This window comes from Erpetoichthys calabaricus, chromosome 8 (genome assembly GCF_900747795.2).
Source record: "Erpetoichthys calabaricus chromosome 8, fErpCal1.3, whole genome shotgun sequence".
NCBI classification, from domain to species: Eukaryota; Metazoa; Chordata; class Cladistia; order Polypteriformes; family Polypteridae; genus Erpetoichthys; species Erpetoichthys calabaricus.
In genome coordinates, this window is record NC_041401.2 from 22935137 (window position 1) to 22962423 (window position 27287).

At 41.9% G+C, this 27287-nt stretch overlaps 2 protein-coding genes and 1 long non-coding RNA gene across 3 annotated transcripts in view; all 3 read right to left on the reverse strand.

Moving 5' to 3' along the window:
- LOC114655397 (retinol dehydrogenase 16-like) overlaps positions 1-25333 on the reverse strand; it is an 85722-nt gene extending 60389 nt beyond the window's left edge. Inside the window, exon 1 of the mRNA XM_051930692.1 lies at positions 25239-25333. The gene's annotated coding sequence lies outside the window, so the exon portion shown is untranslated. The remainder of the gene's footprint in view (positions 1-25238) is intronic.
- Positions 1-27287, reverse strand: part of LOC127528936 (uncharacterized) — a 269154-nt gene that overhangs the window by 110568 nt on the left and 131299 nt on the right. The window lies entirely within an intron of this gene.
- Positions 4474-25308, reverse strand: LOC114655396 (retinol dehydrogenase 16-like). Its single transcript, XM_028806343.2, has 5 exons — positions 25163-25308; positions 21575-21889; positions 18982-19240; positions 15065-15228; positions 4474-4762 (listed from the first exon to the last, which is right to left on the reverse strand). The coding sequence occupies exons 2-5, from the start codon at positions 21885-21887 to the stop codon at positions 4539-4541; spliced, it is 960 nt and encodes a 319-aa protein (XP_028662176.1). The 5' UTR covers positions 21888-21889; positions 25163-25308; the 3' UTR covers positions 4474-4538.

Consider the following 27287-nt stretch of genomic DNA (forward strand, 5'->3'; position numbering starts at 1 on the left):
TGACTTTGGCATTAACTATACTAATGAAAGAGCACTACGATGTGTTCGTTCAAACTCCCCATAAGCCATTGTGAATGTTTTGTATTGCATCAACTTCCATCCATCACAGTTACTGCGTAATTTTTAAAATGTCATTTCTCTTTGATTTACTCTCGTGCTTTCATGTCAATTACACTTTAGCGATACACTAAGAAATTATTCAACAGAAGACTTTCCAATAAAATGTAATCAATAATACTGTGCAATAATTTAGAATAAAGTACATTAACTTGTATAATTGTTATTTACACAAATAAATGTAGAGTAAAACGAAAAGAAAATTAAATCAAGGGAACAACTTCAACAACTAAAAACTAAACACCTTGGGTTAAATGAAGTAAACAACCTGCATAGATGGATTAACATGGGGTTGGCCTTTATGGATCTATACTGGGAAATGTGCTCGTTTCTTTCTCTTCATCTACCAGCCTGTGCTCTAAGAGGGCAAACAAGCTGTCAGCTATCTTTCCTTATTCATTTCTTGGTGTGAGTGTGCACATGTGCCTCCATGTGTGTACATGCATATTGAAATAAATTATGCACCTCAAAAACTACCGGTACTTGTACAAAAATTTTGCAAATCAATAGGAATGGTATCATTACTAAACAGAGTAGACTGCAAACATCCCTGTCAAATTCAACAATTTCCATGACAGTTATCATTGGACAATGGTTAAAACTGTTTTTGAAGGATACAGAGATAAGTACTGGACCAAAAAAAAAATAACCCTAGAGTTCTTAAGAAGGCAAACACAATGCTATTTATTTTAAGAAGGTACATAGGTCACTGCATTCTTCTTCTTCTTCATTCGGCTGCTCCCATTAGGGGTTGCCGCAGTGAATACTCTTTTTCCATATCTCCCTGTCCTGTTCATCTTGCTCTGCTACACCCATCACTCTCATGTCCTCTCTCACCACATCCATAAACCTCCTCTCAGGCCTTCCTCTTTTCCTCTTGCCTGACAGCTCTATCCTTAGCGTCCTTTTCCCAATATACCGAGCATCTCTTTTCTTCACATGTCCAAACCAACGCAATCTAGTCTCTCTGACTTTGTCTCCCAAACGTCCAACTTGAGCCGACCCTCTATTGTCCTCATTTCTAATCCTGTCCATCCTCGTCACACCCAATGCAAATCTTAGCATCTTTGACTCTGCCACCTCCAGCTCTGTCTACTGTTTTTTGCTCAGTGCCACCATCTCCAGCCCATATAACATAGCTGGTCTCACTACCGTCAAGTAGACCTTCCCTTTCACTCTTGCTGATACCCATCTGTCACAAATCACTCCTGACACTCTTCTTCACCCTGCCTGCACTCTCTTTTTCACCTCTCTTCCACAATCCCCATTACTCTGTACTGTTGATCCCAAGTATTTAAACTCATCCACCTGCACCAACTCTACTCCCTGCATTCTCACCATTCCACTGACCTCCCTCTCATTCACACACATGTATTCTGTTTTGTTCCTTCTTTTATTCCTCTCATCTCTAGAGCATATCTCCACCTCTCCAAGGTCTCCTCAACCTGCTCCCTACTCTCGCTACAGATCACAATGTCATCAGCAAACATCACAGTCTATGGGGACTCCTGTGTAATCTCGTCTGTCAACCTGTCCATCACCATTGCAAATAAGAAAGGGCTCAGAGCCGATCCCTGATGTAATCCCAGTTCCACTTTGAATGCATCCGTCACTCCTACTGCAGACCTCACCACTATCACACGTCTCTCGTACATATCCTGTACAACTCTTACGTACTTCTTTGCCACTCCCAACTTCCTCATACAGTACCACAGCTCCTCTCGAGGCACCCTGTCATATGCTTTCTCCAGGTCTACAAAGACGCAATGCAATTCCTTCTGGCCTTCTCTGTACTTCTCCATCAACACCCTTAGAGCAAACATTGCATCTCTTGTGCTCCTTCTTGACATGAAACCACACTGCTGCTCACTCTCATCATCACCTCACTTCTTAACCTAGCTTCCACTATTCTTTCCTATAACTTAATGCTGTGGCTGATCAGTTTTATCCCCCTGTAGTTACTGCAGTCCTGCACATCCCCCTTATTCTTAAATATTGGCACCAGTACACTTCTTCTCCACTCCTTAGGCATCCTCTCACTTTCCAAGATTCCATTAAACAATCTGGTTAAAAACTCCACTACCATCTCTCCTAAACACCTCCATGCTTCCACAAGTATGTCATCTGGACCAACGGCCTTTCCATTCTTTATCCTTTTCATAGCTGTCCTTACTTCCTCCTTGCTAATCCATTGCACTTCCTGATTCACTATTGCCACATCATCCAAACTTCTCTCCCTCTCATTCTCTTCATTCATCAGCCTCTCAAAGATCTCTTTCCATCTGCTCAACACACTCGCCTCACTTGTGAGTACGTTTCTATCTTTATCTTTTATCATCCTAACCTGCTGCACATCTTTCCCAGCTCGGTCCCTCTGTCTAGCCACTCGGTACAGGTCCTTTTCTCCCTCCTTAGTGTCCAACCTCTCATACAACTCATTATACGCCTTTTCTTTAGCTTTTGCCACCTCTCTCTTCACCTTACGCCTTATCTTCTTGTACTCCTGTCTACTTTCTGCAATCTCTCTGACTGTCCCACTTCTTCTTTGCCAACCACTTTCTCTATATACTCTTCTGTACTTCCCCATTCCACCACCAGGTTTCCTTTTCCTCCTTCCTCTATCCACATGTCACACCAAGTGCCCTTCTTGCTGTCACCCTTACTACATCTGCTGTAGTTGCCCAGGTGTCTGGTAACTCTTCACTGCCACCCAGTGCCTGTCTCACCTCCTCCCTAAACTCAACCTTGCAATCTTCATTTTTCAACTTCCACCATTTGATCCTTGGCTCTGCCCTCACTCTCTTCCTCTTCTTGATCTCCAACGTCATCCTACAGACCACCATCCTATGCTGCTTAACTACACTTTCCCCTGCCACCACTTTGCAGTCTTCAATTTCCTTCAGATTGAATCTTCTGCATAGGATGTAATCTACCTGTGTGCATCTTCCGCCACTCTTGTACGTCACCCTATGTTCCTCTCTCTTCTTAAAATACATATTCACCACAGCCATGCCCATCTTTTTCACAAAATCCGCTATCATCTGACCACCTTCATTCTTCTCGATGACACCATACCTACCTGTCACCTCCTCATCTCTTCTGTTTTCTTCACCAACATGTCCATTGAAATCCGCTCCAATCACCACGTTCTGTCCCCTGAAGTACACTGTCCTTTACTTCATCCAACTCACTCCAGAAATCTTCTTTCTTATTAATTGAATGCCCAACTTGAGGGGCATATGCACTAACAACATTCATCATCACACCTTCAATTTCCAGCTTCATAATCATTACTGTGTCACACTCTTTTCACCTCCAAAACACTCTTTATATAATGTTCCTTCAGAATAACCTCTACCCCATTTCTCCTCCCATCCACAACATGATAGAACAATTTGAATCCTCCTCTGATCCACCTGGTCTTACTCCCCTTCCATTTAGTCTCTTGCATGCACAATATATCAATCTTCCTTCTCTCTATCATATCGCTAACACTCTCCCCTTACCAGTCATACTGCCAACATTCAAAGTTCCTACCCTCAGTTCCACTCTTTTTACCTTCCTCCTGCCTCCGGACACGTCTTCCCCATCTTCTCCTTCTCTGGCAAACAGCAGCCCAATTTCTGCTAGCAACTTGTTGGCTAACAGTACTGGTGGCAGCCATTGTTAATCCGGGCCTCAACCAATCCGGTATGGAAATCTGTATTGTTATCCGCATATTGATCTGGCAAAATTTTTTACAGGATTCCCTTCCAGATTTGTAACCCTCCCCCCATTTAACTGGGCTTGAGATCAGCAAGAAGAAGAACACTGGTTTCTGCATCCCCTGTGGCTGGGTTACGTAGATCTCTGCATTGAGGGTGGATAGTCTGGAAAATGCTCGTTCTAAAATGTTCTCTGTTTGCTGGCATGTAGTTGTCTAAAACCTCTATACAACTCAAAAAAAAAACCAAAAAAACAACACAATTTTCTGAATAAAATTCTAATTTTAAGACTTGAAAACCAATTTCAATTTTCCACAGACACAGATACACTTAGACACTATGCTATATTTTGAGATTTTCAACATCATACAATCAGAATCTGAACTTAATTCGATAGCAAATTGTTGACCCCTTCACCAAGCTTCCACTACATGGAATTAAAGCAATGTTTAATTAAAGGGTAAATAACAGAGTATTAGAAGAACAAGTACATAAAATCTACTGCTACAGAACAGCAAAGAAGGAGTGCAATGTCTCCTCAAACTGCAAAGCATCTGTTTGGAGGATGATGGTAACAAAATGCATTGTGTATGTGTTATAACCTTAATATTCAATTGTGCCTGTCTGAGGAAGTTAACAAGAAGTGTAATTAGTGTGTAACAGATCATCAGTCCCAGTGGAGAGGCCCAGCCCCAAGAAAGCTTCTTTAGCCTGAGTTCAGTACACAGACTTGGCTGGTGTGATCATGGTCCGGCTGAATACATAGTCGATAATGACAGTTGGCATGTAGGAAAGTGGTATCCAAAAAAATCTGGCATCCCATCCAGGTGCATAGCGAGTCCAAGGATGTTCAGCTGAAACGGCATGCTCCATGCAGCTCACCACTTTCATCAGGTCCGGGTCAGAATAATTGTCTATCTGCTTTCCTACATTTTTCACAACTGTGAGTATAATAAAAAAAATGTAAGAATAATGAGCAATAAGAGACGTGCAAAACATTGTTAACAAATTGATAGTTTTCAGATTTAAAGGCAGAATTCAAGATGTGTCATGACATAGTATACAACGATGAGAAATGGTCGAGAACACAACCAGAGGTCTAATTTCATCCATCTATCCATCCCCTTACTGACAGATGTCTGTTCTGACTGCAGCAAGGTATGGCACAAAGCCAATCTGGAGGTGACACCAGTACATCACAGGAGATGCTCCTGAGAGTGCACACACACACACACACAAATACACACAATCACTCCAAAACTATGTGAACACTGCATATCCATCACCTGATTTCACATATGATTCTCCAGGGCTTTGTAGCCCTAACGTACCCCTCATGGAGTAGTACCACTTGGTCACCATGTCTCCCAGACTAGTGCTGATGAAGAATTAAGTAGAATCAGGAGGGGGTTGGCTTCTTTTTTTGTTCCTGCTTTCTATTTTGAAACTTTCAGATGTTTCGTTTTCTTTTTATCTAGTTTGACTGTGAAATAATTTGTTGTACAGTTAGGTCCATAAATATTTGGACAGAGACAACCTTTTTCTAATTTTGGTTCTGTACATTACCACAATGAATTTTAAATGAAACAACTCAGATGCAGTTGAAGTGCAGACTTTCAACTTTAATTCAGTGGGGTGAACAAAACGATTGCATAAAAATGTGAGGCAACTAAAGCATTTTTTTTAATACAATCCCTTCATTTCACGGGCTCCAAAGTAATTGGACAAATTAAATAACTGGAAATAAAATGTTCATTTCTAATACTTGGTTGAAAACCCTTTGCTGGCAATGACAGCCTGAAGTCTCGAACTCGTGGACATCACCAGATGTTGGGTTTCCTCCTTTTTAATGCTCTGCCAGGCCTTTACTGTAGCGGCTTTCAGTTGCTGTTTGTTTGTGGGCCTTTCTGTCTGAAGTTTAGTCTTCAACAAGTGAAATGCCTGCTCAATTGGGTTAAGATCAGGTGACTGACTTGGCCATTCAAGAATTTTCCACTTCTTTGCTTTAATAAACTCCTGGGTTGCTTTGGCAAATCCTGAAAAACAGGGCCTGGCAAATAAACTCATACATTATTAAACATTTGTCGTTGTGATTTGGTGATAGTCATACAATACGCTAAACGAACAGGGAATTGCCTATGCCATAATATAAAGGGAATATCTTGTTTTGAGTTGTCAGTGTTACGGAATCCCTGTAGTTTTTCCGTCGTAATGTTTCTTGCTGTCTGGCAGTTTGCCGCTGCTCTTCAGAAAGGTTGTGAGTGTAATTTATATTTCGTTCACTGTCTAGGTGCAAGACTTGCTGCTGCTGATCTTCGGATAATGTTGCTCAGTGGTTTGTCATAAGTTGTCTTTTAAGTTGTTCTAAGGCATCTTGCATGTGCAGATTGGTCTGGTGTGATGTAGATGTTTCTGCTTCAGTGCATTGGTGCGAGTATGTAGGCCGGCGAGACCTATTCTGTTGGTCACTGCTAGGCTGTATGTGCCTTTTTATTTTATCGGGAGGCTTGTGTTGAAGTGAAGGAAAAAGGAGGTGTAAAATGGTAGTGTCACAATGCAGTTTCAGTGAGTAACAAAGTATGCACCGAATAAACAGTCAAATACCACAGTTGAAAATTGGTCACATTGAAGAACTGAAGACTTGAAGAAAAGCCTAGGAGCAAAACTCTGCCAGGAACATGGATTCCTCACTATTGTTGTGGAGGGATATAGTAGTTGTGGTAACCATTGTTTATATCGAGCACAGACAGACACAAGCGAAATAATATAAGGATAGAGAAGGCTGGTCCAGTCTCAAGACTTCATTCAAAATAGGAGCTGGAACGTCAGCCGGCTTCCTGGTGATTTTCAGTCGTGTAAATTGACATGACGAGATCAGCAATTGCCATCCACAAATCTGACATACCCAACAACTAGAAGTTGCGTAACAGTACAAACGCATTCCCACATTTCTCATCCCATACACAGAAACACTTAGGGTCCACAGATCTGCTCCTCAATTAAATTAAAAAAACTGCCCCTTCCAAGTTTTTAACAGTGTAGAAGAAGAATGTTCTCCTCAGCACTATGTGTTTCTTTGTGTTTGTAAAACTATTTTGTAACTTGCCAGTGAGAGACGCTTTGGCTTATGAATGAACTAACAAAAATATATTATTCCAGGGTTCAGGAGAAATAGTGTCCACATGAATAAAATGTAAGCTGTTTCTTGTTTTTCCCTTTCTCAGAGTGAATGTTTCAGGGACAAGGTCACAAGGCTGCAGAACTGCACATGTAGTTTATGCAAAGGCGTCTCTCCTGTGCTTAGCTTCCAAAACACAGATAATGCTTAGCTCAACAGACATATTGTTTAACTTTACTGGTTTGATAAGGATGTTCTTTCTGTCTTATTAAACATGAGATGCTGAAGTATAAAAAACCCCTCCTGGCTTTTGATCAGGGTTCAATTGAGCTTTGCGGCAATAAGTTATACTCTTTTGAATCTCTACTTACTGCGACTCCGAATGAATAAATAAAGTGAATTGAGAAAATATTATCTGTCTGCTTTCCAGTGTGCCTTTTTCGTCCACAGTTTTTGGCGCCCGAACGTGGGGCAGGTGACGGGCAGACGACTCCCTGGGCGGGTTCGTCCAAGTGGACCGATTTCCGGGATCGAGGACCAGCTCCGGTAAAAGTTAGGACTGGCCAACCTTGGGCGCTTTCCTGCGTGGGGAGTCGCTGACCTCCTCCTGACCGAAACGAAAAGCAACTGGACGGGATTTTTCCAGGCAGGCAGAAGGAGTCGCGGTGAGTAGATTCGGGGGATTCCCGTTGGTTTGACTGGTGTGCTGGAAGAAATAGAAGTATACGGGGGAATAATAAAAGAGAATAAAAAATAAAAAGCATGCTAAAAGAATAGAGAATTATACCGTATCGACCTAGAAGGGTTCTAGGGATTCATAGAGAGCGACGGCACAGTGTGAATGCTAGTAAGTCATCCCTTAAGAATTCGAGTAGAAAGGACCGAGTGGCACGTTCCTATATTAAGAGGAATAGGGGTGAAAGGGGCAGTTAGAGTACGTGTGAAATTTGAAGAGGGGAGGTTGATTTCCACTTGTCAACTGGTTGATTCCGGGGACGACAAGTGGAACGAGAAATAATCGGGGATTGGGTTGCTCTCTATTGAAGGCCTGCCGCTTACTATGGGAAATTGTAATGGCACGCCAGTCAAACAGGTCCCCCAGGGTCCTCAAAACCTAATGTTAGAAGGGTTATTTTCAGAGAATCACCAGGCTCCTAGTACACCGTCGGGATTGAAAGGCGGGTCCCCTAAACAGTTAATAGAGAAGCAGACTGGGTTGGATTTAAAAAGGCATGTAAGAAGTGGAATAAGCAGAGGCGTAACAACCTGCTGGCTGCTGAAGTCAAAACACAAAAAAGACAAGGAAGAATTATTGCTAGCGTTGCAGAAAATGAAGATAGAGACAGCGCCCAAGCCTGAAAGTAAAAGAAAGCAGACCGAAAAGAAAGACCCCCTATACCCCATAATCTGTCCACCCCCTCCTTACCAAAACTCCCCCGCTTCCACCTCCTGCACCCTCTTCTCCAACAACACCCCTGTTAACAGACGAACCGTCTGGAGCAGGTTTTTACGATGAACAATATCATTATGACCCATCCTCACATATTGACCCTGAGGAAGATAATTCAGATCATTCACAAGGTGCTACTGGGTTGCAATGGCAGAAATTAAAAGAGTCATCTGTCTCCCAGCGCACGAGCAGTCGGTGGACTGCAATTTGTGGAGCTGTTACAGCAGCTGGATAACATGTATGAAACAAATGCTGCAGAGTGGACACAGGTGCTCCGTCGACAGCTGAGCACCGCATGGGCAACTGTAAATCACGGTGATCATAACGGTGTCCCTTGGCGTTGGAATGAAGGTCCTTTCCTTGCCCAGTGAGAGCCTTTGAAAGGAGCCCTGGCAGAAAAATATAAAAAAGGGCACAAACTGGTCACTAATTTCAGCCGGCTCACCGATTGCAAGATCTGATGGCTAATCACTCTGGGCTAGACAATACAAACGATAGAACTCGTGCTGCAGTGCCTCCTTTCATCTCGGGACTGAGAAGTGACATTCAAAGCAAAGTCTGCACGTCCTGCAAAAAAGCTGGAAGACCGCAACGTTCGAGGAAGACAAGCGTCATGCAGAGCATGCTGACAGTCAGACTAAATTAAAAGAGTCAGACACACAGACCAAACTTTTGGCTGCACAAATAAATTACTATACTGGAAGAACTGACCTGGCTAGGGGGAGAGGACGTGGAAAATTCTTTGGAGGTCGAGGGCGAGGGCACGGAAGAGGACGCGGGTTCCATTTATCAAACCCTAATAATCCTTTTGCTCAGATGCCTAACCCTTCGGAGCAGAGGAGCAGACGCCAGCGTCATATGCCTGCCGCTGCTGCGGTGAACTTGGACATTTCAGACGCAACTGCCCACACAAGCGCCTCCGTCACCCCCTCTCCCTGAGCCTAATGACATTCCTTGGTCCTAAGAAATATCAGGGACCCCAGCCACTTTTTCCAGTTTCCTTTGCTTACTCGTCATGCTGAAACTGATCTTTTATTGACTTTAATGGCAAAGAAACTGCCTTTGAAATGGACACAGGAGCCACGCACTGAAGGAGGTTCCTGTGCAATTACAGCTCAGCATTAACAGTTTCATTATTGACTCGTTGCTTTCTGTTAAATCATTTGTGTCCTGTGAAACTGCTGGGATGGGATCTTATGACTTAATTGTCAGTCTCAATTTTCTTTAACTGAACAAGGATTTTTGCTGCTCCATTCCTAAGCTCCTGTGCCAAAACTTCACACCCCAAGCCCTCTTTTACAGCCTGGACCCTGAACATCTCCCCGCACACCTTCCTTTTTGAAAGTCCTTCATTTCTTTCCCCTCATGCCTATTTTCCTCACTTACAAGTCCCGGACACCCTGCCTTATACTGCCCAGTATTTCCCTACTGAAGTGGACACACCTTGGTTAGAATCTTTTCTTTCCTCCAGCACATGCCCTGAAACTTTGCACATTCCATGTATTTTTGTTGTCTACTAAAGCTGTTGCTTCAGTGCACCTCACATATTCACAAAGCGTTTTCTGTTTAGGAGATTCGGTTCCCCATGTTTCCTTAGCACTGTGGTCCCAAGGGAAAAATTGATTATGGAAGGATAGCACACTGAGCCACTGGTGATTTTCTCAAAATCTTCCTTCCGCCCGTACCATGTCCAGGATCCTCTGTCTCCAGAGGCAGAGGCTGGCATCGCCGCCGTACATTCTGATCTCGTGAGGCGAGGAGCGATTATTCCAATTACATACTTTCCAGTCAACTCCCCCATTTTTTCCTGTAAAAAAAAGGCTGACGGGTCCTATGACAAGTTAACTCTGCATTTTTTTTTTTTCCTAGAACACCTATTGTTCCTAATCCTTCCACTATTCTTTCCACGATGCCCCCGTCCGACCGGTACTTCTCTGTTCTTGACCTTGCTAACGCTTTCTTTTCCATTCCCGTGCACCCTGATTCTCAATCCTGGTTTGCTTTTACCTTTCAAAACCGCCGATGGACCTGGACCGTCATGCCTCAGGGATATACTGAAGCCCCTTGTGTTTATGGTTTTGGCCAGAAAAAAGATAATAAATTGATACAGTATATAGATAAGAAAAAAGAAAAGAAAAATAAATAAACAACAAGTGCACATGATACTCAGAAAATTGCTATTCTTTTTAGGTGAAAATGGCCATAAAAAAGTGTCGAAGAAAGAAAAAAGAAAAAAAAAAAAAAACTGCAGTTACTTCAAGCTATCGTTAAATATTTAGGTCATGACATTTCATGCGATACAAGAGCTCTCTCTAGCGGCCGTTTAACCATCATTCAAAACCTTCCAAGACCGGTCACAAAACAACAGGTTAAGTCAGCATATTTCTCTGTGGCTGCATAGCTTTTGGTGGGAATGTTTTCTTGTTGTGGAGTTGTGCTGTGTGTTTCCAGAGATGGATTATTTTTGTTTACAGTTGGCATTTGGGTCGCCACGGAAATTAGTGTTTCCTTGTTGTCGCTGACCCAGTTCCGCCTCAGACTTTTCCATGATCTGGAGGCTAGCATGTATGGCACCACGGTGAGATGAATTCCTAATTTAAAAGTAGTACCAGCTTGCGGCCTGAGAAGTTGTTTGATTGTAAGTTTTTCAGGAGGAGCACAGCCTTTACAAAATCTAGCTAACACTGCCATCTGGCTACATGCAGTGGTATAGCAGGCTGACAAGGCTCTATGTGATTAAAATAAAAAAAAATAAATAAATAAATAATAATAAAAATGCATTACTCTCACTGACTATATTCTCGTCCATTCACTGTGTTCGTGGACGAAAAAGGGGGGATTAATGAATGCAGTTTTAACGCAACCACATACAGACAAACAAAGTGCTCATGAGCCCCCTAACAGTAAAGGTACCTCACACCGTTCATTCTATTTTAGTAGAGGATTTAAGACCAGCGCTGGCAAACCGATCCAACATCAAAAACTTATTGAATCCCTCTTAGAAGCTATAACTAAACCATCAAAGTTAGCGATCGTTAAATGTCAAGCTCACATAGGAAAACAAGATCCTGTCAGCAAAGGAAACGAATTAGCTGATCACTTTGCTAAACAGGCTGCATATAATAACACGCGAATCTCTTTATTCCAACAGAGAAATAACCAGGACCCTGATAATCAACTTGTTTCTTTACAGAGTGCAGCCACGGACAGAGAAAAAAGAAAATAGTCCAAAGAAGGGTCCCTCTCTGATGGAGTCTGGACCCATAGGCAAACTAACAAACCTTTCCTCCCAAAGGCTTCTTTCCCAGGTATGGCAAAAATCGCTCATGGTCTAGACCATGCTGGAAGGGACGCCATGATTCAGGATGTTGAAAAACACTGGGAAGCTGCAGGCTTTTCTACATATGCAGAGCAGCTGCAGGCAGTGTGCATTATGTCAAAAGTCTAATGTAGGAAAGGGCACCCAGGTAAGTCCAGGTAAGTCCCGCCGTTACACCTAATCCAATGGGTCCGTTTGAACACCTCCAAATGGATTTCATTGAACTAACTCCGTCTAAAGGTTACCGTTATTGTCTAGTAATTGTTGATGTGTTCTCCCGATGGGTGGAAGCTTTTCCTTCTAAACACGCTGATGCTAAAACTGTAGCCAAAGCTTTAATCAAAGAAATTATTCCTAGGTGGGGCATACCACAGAAACTGCAAATTGATAATGGCACCCTAAAATCTAAATTAGCAAAAATCTGTGAGCAGACAAATTTATCCTGACCAGACACTTTGCCTCTGGCCTTAATGAGATTGAGGGCAAGAACACACCGGCAATTAGGACTGTCGCCGTTTGAAATTCTGACCGGACACCCATGCCTGTGGGCATGGTTATGCGAAATGTTAACCTGCATACTGTGGACAATGATCTTCTCTCTTGTCTTACAGGTCTCCGAGCTTCTCTGAAAGAAGTCCACGAGCAGGTTAACCAGGCCTGGAGGACTAATCTTCCATCTAAAGACACGCCGATTCCCTTAGGCACTTGGATCCTCGTCCATGACACTCGGAGGAAACATTGGCATCAGCCGAGGTGGAGAGGACCGTTCCAAGTTCTTCTATCCACACCACATGCAGTGAAAATGGAAGGATTGCCCGCCTGGATTCACGCCTCACATTGCAAGAGATGGCACCCTTGATTGCTGTGCTACTATGCTTTCTTTTCCCTTGTCTACTGCCCTGGTCACCTTGACTTTCCCGTTAGGAATCACCACATCAGTGCAGGTTGATTTCTGCTCTATTATCAACTGTGGGACTGGTCGACAAGCCCAGTGGACCTGGTCTGACAAATACGTGTGTATGACTGTTTCAAGGTATTATTGGGGAAGTAACTGCGACACCTGGCAATGGGTTTTTGCTAACACTGGAACTGAGGACTGGGGTTCTCAACCTTTTGAGGCCCAAAAATACGGTTTGAAAAATCGATTTTCTATCATAAAAGGACATGCTTCTCATAAATGTGTTGACAACCATTGTAACCCCTTGATCATCATTTTGAAGAACTCCTCTTTACATGACTCAGGAACCTATATATTAGGGGCATATGTATCTGGAACAGACCCTTTAGGGAGATTTCTAATTAAGATTGACAATCCTGTTACTAACACCTCTCATTCTCCTGCACACACACCCGTCTCCCCAACTTCTGGTTCAGACTTTTCTTCTGTTAAGATTATGAATATTTCCACCCTCTCATCCACTTTTTCAATTGAAACTGGCTATGGCGATCAGAACCGTTGGTTACAGTGGGTATTATATTCGGCTAAGCAAGTAAATCAATCTGATTGCTACGCCTGTGCTACGGCCAGGCCACATTTGGCTACCGTCCCTTTCCCTCTTTCTAATATTTACCCTGTTGGTCTTCCTTGTCTCCTTGCCCTTTTTACCTCTCCGTCCACACCAAAAGACTCTAACTGCATTACACTTTCTCTCCTCTTCCCCCCCACTCCTCAAATGACTCCCCCGATGTTCCAGTCTCATGAAGGCAATTATACCTGCTTCTCTAGTAATTATAGTTCCCCCTTCTGAGGTACTAATGTTGGTCATATCCCTTCTTCCTTCTGTTCCCAGACTTTCCAGGTTAACTCCACCTCATTTAATTCTACATTATCACTTTTCCTGTTGACACAGTCCACTCCGCGTGCTGATGTTTGGTGGATGTGCAGTACATTAAAATTACTTGATATTCTTCCACCTGTTTGGACTGGCACATGCACATTAACCCAACTTGTTATGCCATTCCACCTCCTCCCTTTGAATTCTCCTCGCATGTCGTCCAGCTCTGGCCGACGTCGTCGACCCCGCTCTACTGACCCCTCCACATTCTCTCTTCACGGCCCTGGCGTTTACTTTGATTCCATTGGTGTCCCTTGTGGAGTCCTTGATAAATTTCAAGCGCGAGATCAAGTTGCTGCCGGATTTGAGTCTATTTTCCCCCAAGTTACAATAAATAAAAATGTAGATTGGATTAATTACTTATATTACAACCAACAGCGTTTCCTGAATTTTACTAAAGAGGCTGTTGAAGGGATACATGAACAGGTTGATAGAACATCTCTTATGACTTGGCAAAATTGATTAGCATTAGATATGCTCCTTGCTGAAAAAGGGGGGTGTATGTGCTATGTTTGGTGATGTGTGCTGCACTTGCATCCCTAATAATACGGCTGCCGATGGATCAATCACCGTGCTTTGCCAGGTTTAACTGCCCTTTCAAATAAATTAGCTACCACTTCTGGCATTTCTAGCCCCTGGGGCTGATGGCTCAGGTCAGTTTTTATTTCACTGGCCGTTGCTTTTATCATTCTGTTACTTGTGGCCTGCTGTATAGTCCCCCTAATTAGATATATTGTGTCCCAGTATTTCACTGCCTCCGTGGCCAAGGCTTATATGTTACACGAAGAATGCATGCTTCCCATTTCTTCCTCCTTTCCTTCCACTCCTTCCCCTTCTCCTACTCTCTCCCGCGTTACTCCTGTATAACCCATAAAAAAAAAAAAAAAAAAAAAAAAAAAAAAAAAAAAAAAAGGGGGGAATGTAGAAGAAGAATGTTCTCCTCAGCACTATGTGTTTCTTTGTGTTTGTAAAACTATTTTGTAACTTGCCAGTGAGAGACGCTTTGGCTTATGAATGAACTAACAAAAATATATTATTCCAGGGTTCAGGAGAAATAGTGTCCACATGAATAAAATGTAAGCTGTTTCTTGTTTTTCCCTTTCTCAGAGTGAATGTTTCAGGGACAAGGTCACAAGGCTGCAGAACTGCACATGTAGTTTATGCAAAGGCGTCTCTCCTGTGCTTAGCTTCCAAAACACAGATAATGCTTAGCTCAACAGACATATTGTTTAACTTTACTGGTTTGATAAGGATGTTCTTTCTGTCTTATTAAACATGAGATGCTGAAGTATAAAAAACCCCTCCTGGCTTTTGATCAGGGTTCAATTGAGCTTTGCGGCAATAAGTTATACTCTTTTGAATCTCTACTTACTGCGACTCCGAATGAATAAATAAAGTGAATTGAGAAAATATTATCTGTCTGCTTTCCAGTGTGCCTTTTTCGTCCACAACAGCATTCCATACAGTATTGTCATTCTCTTCATGATGTGAACTACAGTTAACAATTTTCACGGTGCCTACCTTTTTCTAAATAATTTCTCCCATAGTCCTCTTTCAGTTCTTCAGTTTGCCTTTCCCAAAGCTGCTCCAAGTTACTTTTGAACAACTCTGAAGTTATAATGCTTGTTTTGAAGAACCCAGGCTCAATGCATGAAACTTTAATGCCAAAATAGGCCATGTTCTTCCTGAAAAATAGAGAAAAAAAAACATTTATGCATTTCCTCCAGTTTTAGTGGCTCTGGATCACCATTTGGATAAATAAAAACACATGAAGACAGTATTGATGGAATTCTCATAAAAGCAACAATGTAGTTGTTGTGCACCGTTTCTGTGATGGGTACATTAGCTGACCATAATAAGAATATTATGAGTACAGATATCCATTGACTTGCAAAGATTTGCACTATGGTGAATGGTCAGTGGTCTGTCGTGAACCCGCAACATCTGGGTCAGTAGTGGTCTTCTTGCAGAGTAACCTTCCTGGCGACATCAGCTAATCTCTCTCTCTGTTAACACTGGCTTTTTCTGTGCAGTGTCTCCACTACACTTCACCCATCCACAATGTGAACGCTATCCTCGTCAGGAAGTGAATTGCCATGGACTCACACCACAGAGCACCTCAGTTCAAAGATTTATGCTCTGGTAACTGGCCAGCTGTGAAAGCACAACATGGCTCAGAAGTGACCGCATGCAGTGAGAAATAAATGGAGAGCTCCTTTAGTAAGCTGTGAAGAGACCGTCTCTGAACGCTGCGAGCCGAGTTCTTACTGGTGATATCAAAGGACCTACATAAATAAAATGTATTATGACTATTATTATTATTACCATCTGTTCTCTCTCTCTGCCATTTTCCATTCATGCAGGAGGCCAAGCCATTGCTTACTCCATTCATAAGAACATAAGAAATTTGACAAATGAGAGGCGACCATTTAGTCCATCTACTAATAACCTAAGCTTTCCCAATAAATTCAGAAGCCATGCAGGAGTAAAGGCCAGGCTGTAACAGAGACACAGGCACCTCGTAGTAAGAATCAGGACTCAAGATGAACTACTTCTTGGTTGTAATGGTATTTTTGTCACACTTACTTTAATTTGTTCATTATTTTGGGTATATTGTCTATAATACATGAATAAATGTGGAATTCTTTCTCCTGCTAGTTCTGGAACCCTAGGCTTGAGTTTGTGAATGCTGCACTGAAGCCCATTGCTGTATTAAGAAATCTTTAATCAAGAGAAGGCTGTCTAACAGTCTCTCTACTAGGACTTGCCTTGTGCTGACAGGTGATACCAATGGCAATCTACAACTGATTACTTACATGACCAATGGACTTTACTTTGCCGACGATTTGAACAAGTGATTAAACACATTGTAAATACACTATGCACTTGTATCCCATGGTGGCGCAGCGGTAGCACTGCTACCTTGCAGTAACGAGACCAGGGCTCAAGTCTCAGGTCCTCCCTGTGTCTATGTGCGTTTCCTCCCACAGTCCAAAGACGAGCAAGTTAGATGAATTGGCAATACTAAATTGGCCCTAATGTATGTGTGTGTGTGGTTGGGGTGGGTGTATGGGTTTTCTCCCTGTCTGGGTATATTCCTGCCTTGTGTCCTATGCTGGCTGGGAAAGACTCCAGTGACCCTGTTCAGGACAAAGTGGGTTAGAAAATAACTTGTATCTCGATTGTATAAGGATAGGCTGTAAATGAATTGTATTTAATTATATTAGCAGAAAACTACAAATCTCTCTATTATAAAAAAATCTTGGAAGGAGAGGAAGGAGGCGAGACATGATTTTCTCAGAGAGACACTTTCACAACCCGCGAGATGAGACGTTGTGCCAAGAGATTTAACCACACCCGGGGCCGGAAATAACAGACAAAGAGTAGATGACAAAGTAGAAAGTCGTAAAGAATTCAAAAACGTTGGCGCGATACACATACAGAGCGGGTTAGAGATAATGGAAGTAGGAAAATTTTATAGTCTTAAAAAAATGTTCATAAGGATCGCATCAGCGCAAACAAACTGGAAATTATTACTCGGTGAAATAACGGAAAAGTGAAAAGAGATCAAATATATTGTTCAGATTTAAACTTTAAGTCAGAGACTTGTAGATCATCCAATTTGTGTTGCCATTAAAAGATTTGTTGTTTGGTGAAAGTGAAATTGCGCGAGAGAAATTTTCAAGCCCCGCGAGACAAGAGCTTATGCAAAGAGGTTTCAAAAAGTCCTGCCCACATCTAAAACATTTACAACCACGCACACGGTTCAATCATTTCTCATTTGTGTGAATGCTATTGTCAGACACAGTTCATGTAGAGAGAAAGAAACGACATTCACTCACGGACAGTTATACATTGTGTTGTCACAATGTAATTTCAAACAAGGAATCAAAATTCAATGCGACATTGACGAAACGGTAAAAGCGAAAAGAGATCGAATATATGGACATAGGTGATATGACAGAAGTATGTAGATATTGTTCGGATTTAAACTTTAAGTCGGAGACTTGTAGATCGTCTAATTTGTGTTGACACCAGGGAAAAGTAGTGTTTCTTCCCAATGAAGAGGCGCATCCGCGAGAATTAAAAGTGAAATCCACATACACGAGCGGCAGAGACAGAAAGCTGCTGGAGCGTAGCACAGGCAGGGGGATTGGGGAGCAAAGCGAGTAGGGGGCGAAGCTCCCTAGTCTGAATAAATTTTCACTAGCAAAATACAATTACAAACTTGACAGGCTCCTCTGCTGTGGGGTTCAAAGTAGTAGGCTCACTATTTTAATGGCTAGTGAAAGAAGAGGTTTGTGATATGTTATTATGTAAAGACAAGAGAGGCAGAGGATGTACTATTGCATTTGAGAAATGGTGGCGGCGGCTCTAGTCAGAGCTGCATCAGTCTGGATGCATGAACGGAATCAAGATTGTTGAGAAACAAACTGCATGGATCATTCAATGACTCCTATTGCTGCCTGCTCTTTCCAACATATGTGCCTTAGTGAGATAAATCTGTATTTTGTAAAGCAAACGTAATTCATTCACATAATTAATGTAAAACAGCTGTAGCCCCATTGTGTCCATCTTGCCTTGCCCTGTGTGTATTTTGAGCTTTTTCTCTATTCAGAAGCACCAATAAATAACAGCAGGTGAGATTTTCAAATGCGTAGTCTGCTGCATTCTGTATGCACAAGTGACGATTTGAGTATGTTGTGGATCTTTCGCAATATACTGTAAACCTTCCTGCTTACTTTGGTTAATTTGACTGAATTCCTCTGTAGACAAAGTGTTATCAGATGGCCTAATTTCTTCTTAGCCAATCTTTTGCTCATCTGTGTTTTGCTGTTTTAAACGAGGATATTGTCATACTTTGTCACAACGCAAGGCAATTAACAATGAGGACACCCTGTGGCCAAATTGAAAACTACAGGAACTGCAAGTTTGGCCTTTTTCTGTTAAAATGGTGGTTCAGTCTCAAAATTGACAAGTCCCCTCACCTTAAAACACTCTATAACAATATCTATAAATAATGGTTAAGGGGACGATGATCACACTATGGGTACCCTAGCTAGTTGCCTGGAGTTATAGAATACTAAAATTAAGTGGGAAGTGTTAAACTACAGTAGAACTCGGTCATGTCAGTGTTGTAAGAGTATAAGATTTGGGGCATTCTGTTAAGGTCTACATAATAAAGGGAAAACTGGGTCACCCTGGGACCCCACCACAACAAAATACACAACCCATAAATCCAAGCAGTGAATCTGGTGTGAAGTCAGCGATTTGTAAAGTCTGAACATAAACGTCTGGTTGACTTTGGCTAACTTCCCACTCTCTTTTAGTGTTTCATGTATTCCCTGCTACCTTTCTAATCGTTTCCACAATAAAACGGATTGCCGATTCAACTCTGTTAGCCCGAGTAATTCTGCTCAAACACATGCAGGTCTCACCTAAGGCTGTCGGTGAAACTTTCCACCGCACTTTTTGTTGCACAGTATGGTGCCGCAGGAGTGCTAACTCTTGCACACATACTTGACATATTCACGATTCTTCCTTTGGCCTTCTTTATGAGGGGGACAAAGCCCAGGGTGACCTCGACCAATCCAAAGAAGTTGACGTCAAACATGCTTCTGAATTCCTGCACATTGAGCCAGTCACAGGGACCAACGGGGATTCCAACTGCAGCATTATTGACTAGTCCCCAAAGACCTGATACAGAGATATTAAAAGAATTGAAAAAACAAATAATTAAACATGAAATACAAAAAAACAGACTTTCACCCAAACTGCAGTGATTGATATCTTACAGGTTAGACTTTGAACTTGTTTCTTCCTATATATTATTGATCTGATATTTTAGAATTTAAATTTTTGTGGTCCTTCCCCATAAGTGTACTATGCTATGTGGCTTTCTGCTAAACTGGTGAGCTGTAAACCCACATCATTGCTCTCCCTTTGTGACACTGTGGACCCTGAGCTTCGCAGTTTCATCTATCTGTATACTTGTATATATGGTTGAGATGACAATAAAGTTCGCTTTGACTTTGACACCTGTAAAACCGAACATAACCACCATGAACACTCATATATTTATAACATTCACAAGCTTTTTCTATATTGCTCAGCTAAAATATCGTGCAGCCACTCTTCTCTAGCTGACATCTTCATCATTGGCATAGCTCATCCCACGCAGGGTTAGGGATAGGAATGGGCCTGGAAAACATTTTATTGATTGAACAATTTCACACAGCTTTCATGATAAGGAGTGATGAACATAGTGAAAAGGGCGTGAAATAAGTCACCTAAGCAGGACAGGATCCTCAATGGCCCGTCCAAAACAGCTTCACCCTAAACCAGCCAGCCCCCAACTACATGCTTTAGGCTTAGTCCTGACTAGGCCTAAAATGGGGAAAAAATCTTTGAAAGTTCAACATTAACTTTAAGATTCCTAAATATTTAAAAATGTCCCTCAAAAGTTGAAAACAATCTAGCTTATAGAGACACTCTAAAACAAAGAATCAATATACTGTAAGTGAAAATATTGATTTAATCAACAATTATAACCAACATGCTCAATACAGCCAAAAGGAGTTGCCTAAAAGAAATCCGAGGAAAACAAGCCCCACAACACAATCCAAGAGTAGAAGAAATCCAATAACCAGAGAAAAATGTCAGACAAATCAGTAGATTGAAACTTTTGAACAGGGACCATGTCATTATTTTCCTTATTACTACGTTTTGTTAAATGGTTGTGTGATTCTGTGATGACTTATAGTTTAATCTGGATTCCATTAAAAGTAAATGTGTTTACTACCATCATTTCATTAAAGTACGGTACACATCTTACAAATTCTGCCAGGGTACATAAACTTATAAGCACAACTGTATATACATAAATAAAATAAGACAAAATTCAACTTCATTCATTTATACTGTATATAAATAAAATAAGACAAAAAAATCATCATAATGAAGAAACACTACAATGTTAAATAAATAACACAGAAATAATTAAAACAAATTCATAACCAATAACACAAAAATATATACATATGTAATATATATATACACATTTTATACTCATATGCAAAAATCTATAAAAGAAATGTAATATGCATTAATAGAGCAACTCAGGGTGGTATTGAGCATAAAAGGTTGTGGACACCAGGGGGCACTCCAGCTCCTCAAACACCAGACACAACGGCTTGGGCACTAAGAGTCTTTATTGTGTGAAGTTCCTTAAAGGCCCACGTTTTCCCACACCTCAGCCACAAGTACAACACAATACAAAGCACAACTCTTGTCTTCTTCACTCTATACGTCACTGCCTTTTTCACTCTTCTTGCAAGCTTTGTCCTCCTTCCTCCGGACTCGGTCTTGCATGGATGAGGTTGAGAAGCTTCCTTTATCCCAGACTCGGGAGCACTTCGGGTGCTATTCCATTCCCTTCTCTATCAAATGGAGGTCACACAAAGTAGGGATGAGGAATCCCTGCAGCACCCCCTGGTGGCCCCTACGGAACCCAACAAGGCTGTCCTAGGGAACTACAATACCAAGAGTGCCTTGCGGGTATCCGTAAAGGTAACATTGCCCAAGGAAGCTGTCACTTGTTGTCTTGGGGAGCCTGTAGTCCTGCTGGGTTGTCTCCTTCTGTCCTTCCATTATATTGTCCTCCCAGCTGGGTATTGTTCCTGGGTCCCACCCAGCCGGGATGCCAGTGTACCCACTCTGTCAAAGGCATCTTCTGCATGTCTTCTGGGCGAGGTAGGATGATCTTCGCCCGGTTTCTTGTGGTGACATAGGATTTGCCTCCTGTCCGCTTAAGGAACCATACTCCTTCCCAGCCGGGATGCCTGCCCATATGTGTCATCCATCACAAAGGATAAAACAGCAGATGAAAGATGTTGGTTTGGGTCTGCATCTTGTTTTAATACCATAATGTAAAAGCTTAATTTCATTACAGTTTTGGGTGCAAACATCTAACCAAATCGATTACAATAGTAGAAATACGAACAAACGGCAAAGGAAATCACTTCCACTTACCAGCCTGTCCCACCTGAGTCTTAACCAGTTCTATGGCTCTCTGGATGCTTTCCGACTTGGTCACATCCAAATGAACGGTTACAAGTTTCTCAGACGTTGTCTTCTTTAGCTCATCCTCACCCTTCTCAGTGAAACAGCCAGCGAACACTCGAAAGCCTAACTGGTCCAGGTGTTTGGCAAGTAAGTTTCCAAAACCAGAATCGCAGCCGGTGATGAACACGTATTTATTAGATATTCCCGAGACTCGCTTTCTTGCTCTTAACCAGCGACACAAAAGGAAAATGGTGACCAAAGAGAGCAGACACAAAATCATTTCTGAGAAAAACAAATGAAAATATTTCAATAATCCACAACTACTTACTGATTTCACATTAACAATTAAGCAGGGCCTTATGGATTCTGTTTTTGTAGAATCAAGGAAGAAACTACTAAATTTGTACATGAAAATGGAATTTACCTATAAAAGTGGAATCACACAGAAGTTTTTGCCTATTTCGCCATAATAAATCATCAAACTTTTTATCACATATCTAAGAAAAATAAAAAATATGTGCTTAATTGATGTGGCTAAATGCATCAAACAATGTTGCGTAAGAGAATAGTTTTGATAGTTAAGAGTATCAAATCATATTTCGAGAGTTGAGCGCACACAAAGCAAACAGCGGCACACAACTAAAATGTCTAAGCTGCCAAAAAAAAACATTAAATGAATAAAAAATATAATAAAAGGGAGAAATTTGACGCTGCCAAAGTTAGGGCCTAGCAGTACTCTGGTGAGCACTATGAATCAGATGATCAGTTATTCTGCAAAGCCTGCCCAAAACATCACTGAATGGACCCACAAGGACACATGCAATGACTACCATAAGGCTCACACATCTCAGAAACAAAGAAAGGAGGCAGGGTCAGGGGAATTCTGAAGCAAATCAAACCACAGTCAATTAAGAGTTTGTGATGTCAGACGCAAGTTTGTGGGAAATTGTGCTTCTCTTTGTGCTAAATCCAAAACTTTACTTGTAAAAATAAAGAAACTCCATCCATTTTTAGTTAAACATGTGGGTACATTACAAGAAGATGAGAGCAGCCTATGGCAAATCCTTTAGTGGACACTGAGAGGAGTTTCAGTAAGTATTAAACACTGCTTGCTGAAAATTAAGAGTCCCACAAGTAAAAAAGTGCTTTATGATTATGCACTATATTTCAGTGAACATGCGTCTCGAAGATGGCAGACATAAGCCAAAAAGTAATTTTACATTCATGTAGTTTCACCTCTAATAAGGTCTTTTGGAAAAGCTAAAAATGATATTTTTTGCTTAGTCTTGCAAGTACACTTTAAATAATTTTCATGTATGAAATATTGATGTTAATTTAATACTTTAACATATAAATGTCTATGCGTGGAAGTGTGTGTGTCTGTCTGTCCGGCCCAGAAGTGCAAGGCTACAGCATGAAGCTGAAAGAAAGTGACGCCGTCGCCAAAGTGAAACCGCAGAGGAGAGAGAAACATGCTTAAGTCACTGATAGACAAGGGGGGCAAACACATCAGCAAAACTAAACCTCTGAGAGAAACTCGCTTAGTCGTTGATAGACAGGGGGGGCAAGCACGTCAGCAAAACGAAACCTCTGAGTAGAGAGAAACTCACTTAGTCGCTGATAGACAAGGGTGGCGAGCACGTCAGCAAAACGAAACCTCAGAGGAGAGAAAAACTCGCTTAGTCACTGATAGACAGGGGGGCAAGCACGTCGGCAAAACAAGACCTTTGAGGAGAAATAAGCTTAGTCGCTGATAGACAAGGGGGATAAGCACGTCGGCAAAACGAAACCTTTGAGGAGAGAGAAACTCGCTTAGTCGCTGATAGACAAGGGGGGCGAGCACGTCAGCAAAACGAAACCTCAGAGGAGAGAAAAACTCGCTTAGTCACTGATAGACAGGGGGGCAAGCACGTCGGCAAAATGAGACCTTTGAGGAGAAACACGCTTAGTCGCTGATAGACAAGGGGGATAAGCACGTCGGCAAAACGAAACCTTTGAGGAGAGAGAAACTCGGTTACTCGCTGATAGACAAGGGGGGCGAGCACATTGGCAAAATGAAACCTCTGAGGAGAGAGAAACTCACTTAGTCGCTGATAGACAAGCGGGACGAGCACATTGGCAAAACAAAACCTCAGAGGAGAGAGAAACTCGCTTAGTTGCTGATACACAAGGGGGGCGAGCACATCAGGAAAACGAAACCTCTGAGGAGAAACTCGCTTAGTCGCTGATAGACAAGGGGGGTGAGCACGTCATCAAAACGAAACCTTTGAGGAGAGAGAGAAACTCGCTTAGTCACTGATAGAGAGGAGGGGTGAGCACGTCAGCAAAATGAAACCTCTGAGGAGAGAGAAACTCGCTTAGTCGCTGATAGACAAGGGGGGCGAGCACGTCAGCAAAAACCAAACTTCTGAGGAAAGAGAAACTCGCTTAGTTGCTGATAGACAGGAGGGGGGAGAACGTCAGAAAAACGAGACCTCTGAGGAGAGAGAAACTTGCTTAGTCGCTGATAGACAGGAGGGGGGAGAACGTCAGCAAAACGAGACCTTTGAGGAGAGAGAGAAACTTGCTTAGTCACTGATAGAGAGGAGGGGTGAGCACGTCAGCAAAATGAAACCTCTGAGGAGAGAGAAACTCGCTTAGTCGCTGATAGACAAGGGGGGCGAGCACGTCAGCAAAAACCAAACTTCTGAGGAAAGAGAAACTCGCTTAGTTGCTGATAGACAGGAGGAGGGAGAACGTCAGCAAAACGAGACCTCTGAGGAGAGAGAAACTTGCTTAGTCGCTGATAGACAGGAGGGGGGAGAACGTCAGCAAAACGAGACCTCTGAGGAGAGAGAAACTTGCTTAGTCGCTGATAGACAGGAGGGGGGAGAACGTCAGCAAAACGAAACCTCTGAGGAGAGAGAAACTCGCTTAGTCGCTGATAGACAGGAGGGGTGAGCACGTCAGCAAAATGAAACCTCTGAGGAGAGAAAGAAACTCGCTTAGTCGCTGATACACAAGGGGGGTGAGCACGTTGGCAAAATCAAACAGCCGACTCTGCATTTCAATTTTTATTTCTGATGATTTCAATAGTTTCTAGGAGCCCGGGCTTTTTACAGCACGGGCTTACACAGCTAGTATAGGATAAGTAAGGTTGAAAGTTTTGGCTTTAAATTGTTTTCCACTTGTATCGGATTTTCTTTAAATGGAATTTAAGTGAAGCAGTTAAAAAAATAAACTAAAAAGATACTATTGTAATTGTTTTATTTTTTACGTATATTATATTGTAATCAGCAGATGCTCCCAACCTCCTTCTCATTATATGATAAATTTTACGCAACAGAAAAAAATGTAAAATCCGAATCTCAGACAAATAAACACCAAAAATATGAAAATGGAGATAAATTAAAGCAGAATTAGAGAAAAAATAAAAATAGAATCCATAGGGGCCTAGGGGGCAGAATCAATCCCTACTGAATCCTAGCTGAACAGGTTGCCAGGCCATCGCAGGGCATGCTCTAAGTTCATACGTTTATTATCATGTACACCTACCATGTGCCATGAAAATCTTACCTGCACGTCTGATGAACACTCAACACGTTATCACTGTCCAGCACCAGGATCAGCAAGCAGAACGAGTGGACCTTACCTGGAAGCCTCTGGATTATTCCGTACCCAACTGATGAGAAAATCTTCGGTGACCCTTGTCCTGGAGGATCTCTGCTGTCTGCAGTGTTAAAGGATAAGCTTAGTGCTTTTCAAGTCAAAGTTATTTCTTCACAAACATGGGATATATGCACATTTACTGCACAAAATTGTGTTTCAAAGTGCAGAGTATTTCATACATTTAAAAAAATATATCTTGTTTGCAGTGGCAAATTAATGGGGCATGGATATTGCCAGAAAACAAAAACCTTAACACTTACTAAATATGTCAATTTTTCAAGCTTCTGAGTGTTGTCTGCATCTTGCAATTACACACACACACACATTGTAAAATAGCTTATACAGGTCATTATCGAACAAAAAAAAAAAATAACAGCAAAATCTATTATGAGATTCAGCCATTCTAAAAGTAAACCAGCTGTGCGAACTCCCTCAGCACTCCTAATCCTTCACAATAAGCTTTCACCCCCTTTGGGGTATAGTTTTACTCTTGAAAGAGAAACATCACAGTAAATCATTTGTGGCATGTGGTTAGTATTGTGTTAATTTACTTCCGTATTTAAGTGAGAACTCACACACGCAAATAGAAAATGTATCCTTACCTCTAGAAAAATAGTACCAAGAATAGGCGGTAAAACTATTATTTCCAGAACACTTTTGTTGTCACAAACATGCTTCAGAAACACAGAAGGCATGTTTTCTTTTATCGAAACTCAAAAAGGACGTATTCAGTAAGTTTTAGGCTTTATTTTCTGGTGGTGGTTCGTTCCCCATTGCCTCCATTGTAAAGCGCCAGAGAGGAGGAGAAGGAGGAGGAGGAGGTTAGGGGCAGGCGCTGATACAGCATATTGCCGCACTCACCACATGACAAACCAACTCAGGATTCCACATTAGGACCCGAGTGCGGTCATCCAACGGGTGACACCTCAGCACCACACTAGTTCAGATGGAATGGAACCACTGTCAGGTTTTTTATGGTGGCTGGAGTGCCAGTTCTGCCACCAACCCCTAGGTTTTTCCCTGCAGGTTGGAGGGCATTGTTAGTTATATGCAAACAAACAGCCGAGAGCGTTTGTAAGCGTCAGTCGGAGCCCAGATACATGAGTTTGTGGACGTAATTTTGGTCAGTGCAGTGATTTATATAATTTATTTCGATAATTTCTAAGGAAGCAAAAGAAGGTAACGAAGGTAAAGAAAGCGATCACAATCGAAATGAAGAAGGAAATTGTGTGGAAATATGAGAGTGGCGTTCGTGTGACCGATCTCGCTAATATGTACAGCATGTCGAAATCTACCATCTCGACAATTTTACAAAGAAAAGATTTGTATAAGGAAACTCCTTCCATACAATAACCACCTTCCATTTCATTCTCCTCCTCCTTCCTTCCTGCAAGCCAAAGATGTCAACTTAAATGGTGAGTACAGTATGAAATTGTTGTTTCTGGTAGGCTAGGCACTTTTTATAACTTTTTGGTTAGTACATTAGAAAAATTATTGGTGTTTTTGGTAAATTATGCACCTAACTTAACTTTTTTTAATAAAAAGGGTTGTATAAGTGTTGCTGTGGGAGGTTTGGAACACATTAAGGGCATTTCCATTATTTTTTATGGGAAAAATAGTCTTGACTTACAACCATCTTGAGTTACAACCAGCCATCTCGAACGAATTGAGTTCCTAAGTCAAGGGTCCACTGTACTTTGGGTCACAACCAAATTGGGTTACGACCAGAATTTTGGAACAAATTACGGTTGTGACCCGAGGTTCCACTGTACATCATGTCAGGTGCAAATGATTAGATCATTGGAGAGGATCTTGTTTGAACCAATCTTATGTAAACCTCAGACATTTAGTTTGGTCTGGCTTTTGTTATTGAGATGTGTGTTATCACCATACCTAGATCAGGCCCCTGAGGCCTTCAGAAAGAAGATTATAGAAACCAAAGAGTCGGGGAAGGAATTTAAACAGACCTCCAAACAACTGGATATCAACCATTCCACTGCCCAGAAGATTTCAAACAACTGCCAATTTAACA

What these genes read in the sequence shown, in the direction of transcription:
- LOC114655396 (XM_028806343.2), bottom strand. Translation starts at nt 21,887, where the DNA reads ATGATTTTGTGTCTGCTCTCTTTGGTCACCATTTTCCTTTTGTGTCGC. An exon ending in GACTCAGGTGGGACAGGCTG is followed by an intron (nt 19,241 to 21,574) that starts GTAAGTGGAAGT and finishes TCTCTGTATCAG; the next exon opens with GTCTTTGGGGACTAGTCAAT. An exon ending in GAGAAATTATTTAGAAAAAG is followed by an intron (nt 4,763 to 15,064) that starts GTAGGCACCGTG and finishes TTATACTCACAG; the next exon opens with TTGTGAAAAATGTAGGAAAG.